The 3,960-nt window shown below is 62.2% G+C and overlaps 1 protein-coding gene across 1 annotated transcript; it reads left to right on the forward strand.

Moving 5' to 3' along the window:
* Positions 1 to 467: 467 nt before the first annotated feature.
* On the forward strand, positions 468 to 3,183 carry HGH1 (HGH1 homolog). The gene is made up of 6 exons (XM_049765642.1): positions 468 to 1,090; positions 1,351 to 1,451; positions 1,555 to 1,653; positions 1,790 to 1,881; positions 1,962 to 2,084; positions 2,198 to 3,183. The coding sequence occupies exons 1-6, from the start codon at positions 468 to 470 to the stop codon at positions 2,372 to 2,374; spliced, it is 1,215 nt and encodes a 404-aa protein (XP_049621599.1). The 3' UTR covers positions 2,375 to 3,183.
* The last annotated feature ends 777 nt before the right edge of the window (positions 3,184 to 3,960 follow it).

Raw genomic sequence — 3,960 nt, forward strand, 5'->3', positions numbered from 1 at the left:
ACCCCTGGCCAGAATCCTGCGTGCGAGGTAAACGCCCTGCCTCCGTGCTATCTCTCTGGCCTCCCCATATGGTCGGTTTCTGAGCACGGAGCCCAGAGTAACCCCTGAGCACCACCGGCAGAGACCGACCCCAAAGCCAAAAACCCAAACAAACAAAAACCCCAAAACACCAAGACCAGGGGCCGGAGAGATAGCCTGGAGGTAGGGCTTTGGCCTTGCATGCAGAAGGACGGGGGTTCGAATCCCATCAGGCATCCCAGAGGGTCCCCTACTTGAGCACAGAGCCAGGAGGAAGCCCTGAGCACCAAACAACCAAGACCAAAGAAGACAAGCGGCACTTCCGGGGAACCGCGAGGCCCCGCCTTTCCTCAGACCGGAAGTCACCATGCGGGCACGGCACCGGCACTTCCGCTTCCGCCGCCACGGTGGGCGTGGTCAGAGTCACGTGACCGCGCCGCGCAACCAGCATGGCGGCTCCCGTTGGGCGCGGAGCCCCCGCCGCGGATCCCCCGGTGGCCGAGGCCGGGCCGGCGGCGGACGTGGCGGAGCTGCTGCCCTTCCTGGCCCCCGGGGCGCGCCCCAACCTGCGGGCAGCCGCCGCGCAGCACGTCCTGGCACTCACGGGCTCCGCGGCGGGCCGCGCGCTGCTGGCCGGGCAGGCCGCCGTGCTGCGGGCGCTGGTGGACCTGGCAGCGGACCCGGACCCGGACCCGGACCCGGCCCCCAGCCCAGCCCGCGACGCCCTGCGCGCGCTCGTCAACCTGGCCGCCGACGCGGGCCTGCACCGGCCGCTGCTGGAGGCCGAGCCCGGCCTGCTGGGCCGCCTGCTGGGCCGCGCGCTGCAGCCCCGGGGGCCCTGGGCCGAGGAGGCGGCCGCCGTGCTGGCCAACCTGAGCCGCGAGCCGGCGCCGTGCGGCGCGCTGCTCCAGGCCCTGGAGGCCCAGTCGGGCCTGGAGTGCCTGGTGCGCGCCCTCTGCGCCCCCGCGGGCCCCCAGCACGACGCCCGCGCGCCCCCCTCCTACCTGGGGCCCCTGCTCGCCAACCTGAGCCAGCGGGCCGAGGCGCGCGCTTTCCTGCTGGACCCGGCCAGGTGCGGCGAGCCCCGGGACAGGGTGGGCACGAGGCGCTTCTGGCCCTTCCAGCACCTGGCGAGTACATCGCGGACGTTCCTGCGGTGCCACGCCGCACCATCAGTGCTTTCTCTCGCCCCCGCTTGGCACCACCCTGTAGACTGGGCAATATTCCCAGTAACTGGCGACCACAGCTCCGGGCTTGCTCGGAAGCACAACCCCTCCCTGCCAGGGATGCCAGGTCCGGTGCCGCTTAAGTGATCCCATTCCTTCCTGCCAGGTGCGTGGTCCAGCGGCTGCTGCCCCTCACGCAAGACTCTGGTTCCTCCGTGCGGAGGGCCGGGGTGGTGGCCACCCTGCGGAACTGCTGCTTTGACCACCGTGAGTGGCTTTGGGGCCCTGTGCAGAGGGAAAAGAAGGGGGAGTCCGGTCTTCGGAGCTATCCGGACCAGGCCTGGTTCGCGACTCTTCTTCCCTTCATCAGGGCACCACGAGTGGTTGCTCGGGCCCGACGTGGACATCCTCCCCTTCTTGCTCTTGCCCTTGGCAGGGCCTGAGGACTTCTCCGAGGAGGAGATGGAGCGTGAGTGATTGGACAGGGCTAGCTGGGGGAAGGCCAGAGGTGAGAGGGATGAGGGGTGTTTCCCTACCCCAGATCTCCCAGAAGAGCGTGGGGTGCTCGGAGGGGCTTGTCTCAGCGACCCCACTTTTGCCCACAGGGCTGCCTGTGGACCTTCAGTATCTGCCGCCAGACAAGCAGCGGGAGCCAGATGCTGACATCCGCAAGATGCTCATTGAGGCCATTATGCTGGTAAGCTGGGGCTGCTCTCCCAACGCTGCTCCCACTAATACCTGTGCAGTGCCCAACCTTCACCAACTTCTGCCCCATAGCTAACAGCCACGGCCCCAGGGCGGAAGCACGTGAAGGACTCGGGGGCTTACCTGGTCCTTCGGGAGCTGTACAACTGGGAGCCCGAGCCGGACGTGCGCACGGCCTGTGAGAAACTCATCCAGGTGTGTATGGGGCCCATGGGAGGCTTGTCCAGCATGTGGTGGGCCTTTGAGAGGCGTGGGTGAGGATTGCAATGTGAAGTCCATCCAGCACTTCCCTTGCTGCCTATTGCTAGGTGCTTATTGGGGATGAGCCGGAGTGTGGCCTGGAGAACCTGCTGGAAGTTCAAGTACCTGAGGATGTGGAGAGACAGTTACAGAAGCTGGACCTCCAGGATCCCACGCAGAGCAAGCAGGAGTGGCAGCTGGACCCCAGGCCACCAACAGAGGGCAGCAGCTCAGCCCCGGGCTGAGCAGGCAGTAGAGCTCAGCCCCTACCTGAGCCCTGCTGGCCTCTGGTCCCGTCTCAGGCTTTGCTCAGAGGCAACCCTGAATGCCTGGTGCATCTCAGGGCCTGTGACCACCAGCAGAAAGACGCTGCCCAGGAATCCCCTCGAAGGCTTAATGAGGATTCCACAGATGCAATAGACCTGAGAGGCTACGGAGGCTTTTTAGTTGAGTGGCGTAGGGTCAGGGCATCGATGGGCACATCAGTGTGTGAGGGCCCTAGTGTTGGGTGCCCTCAGCTGCCCAGTGTTATTTGCCTTTTTAATTTTGAAATTTTTTGGGTCACGCCGGCAGTGTCCAGGGGTTCCTCCTGGCTCTATGCTCAGAAATAGCTCCTGGCAGGCTCGGGAGACCACATGGGATGCCGGGATTCGAACCACTGTCCTTCCGTATGCAAGGCAAACACCCTACCTCCATGCTATCTCTCCGGCCCCTGTTCTTTGCCTTTCACCTGTGCCTGGAGCCTGCTCCGTGCCCCAGGACCCCCGACCACTGTGCAGAAATCTTCCCCAGCACTGCAGTTTGTTCTTGTCCAAAGCCTGTCTCTGGTCCTGAACTCATCCTCCCAGACTTCTCCTGTGAGGGCCCCCAGATCTACAGTCACTGATCCCTGCTCTGCAGACTCACTTGTCACCAGAACCCAGTGATACCCAGGGCCAGAATAGCTTGTGTCCTGGGCCTTCTAGCACCTGTCTGCCATGTCTGGCTCCCACTCGTAACTCTTCCTGTGCTGAATGTCTGCCTGGCAGCACATCGCTGAGCTTTTCTACAGTGCAACTTCACACAATAAATGGTCTATCTGCCCCCACTTGGCACCACCCTGTGGACTGGATAATATTCCCAATAACTGGCTCAGCTCATGGCTTGCTTGGAAGCACAACCCCTCCCTGCCAGGGATGCCAGTTCCAGTGCATGTCAATGGGTCCCTTGCTGTATGGTCGGGGTTGTTGGGGGTGATCTTGACTCACAGTTCCCTCAGATTCTGTGGTGTTTTGGGGGGCCATATGGGATACTAGGAATTGAACACAGGTTGACTATGGGCAAGGCAGAAATGTGCTAATATTCCGGCCCTAAGGAGTGCAGTGAGCTGGAACTCAGCTGGTTTCCCTGAGATATATAATGGGCCAGGGACTAGATATAGCTGAGCAGCTGATTCCCTGTCAAATGCCAGAATCTCATCCACCTGGCACTGGGCTGGGCACTGCAGAAGAGGTGTAGTGCAGCAGCCTGTGGTGTGTGAAAACCTGGATCAGGATCCATCAGATCTAATCCAGTGGGTGAAGCGCAAGCTGAGATTGCCTCCTGGCTGCACTCTGGGAGTGCAGGGGGCGCTGAAATTCTGAAGGGCTAGAGTTGGGGTGTCACAAAGGCCTTTAAAGAGGAGGGGACAAGGCTGTTGAGGACATAGCAGTGCAGCCATCATACCTGTTTGTCACACCTCATTCCAAGGTAGTGTTGAGCTGCACAGGGTGGGCTGAACCAGACAGGGATCAGGGGAATGAATCAGCCCTGATTTTGAAGGTGGGCGGAGTCTGAAGAAGCAGGCACAGTC

Source organism: Suncus etruscus, chromosome 19, assembly GCF_024139225.1.
Source record: "Suncus etruscus isolate mSunEtr1 chromosome 19, mSunEtr1.pri.cur, whole genome shotgun sequence".
NCBI lineage: Eukaryota > Metazoa > Chordata > Mammalia > Eulipotyphla > Soricidae > Suncus > Suncus etruscus.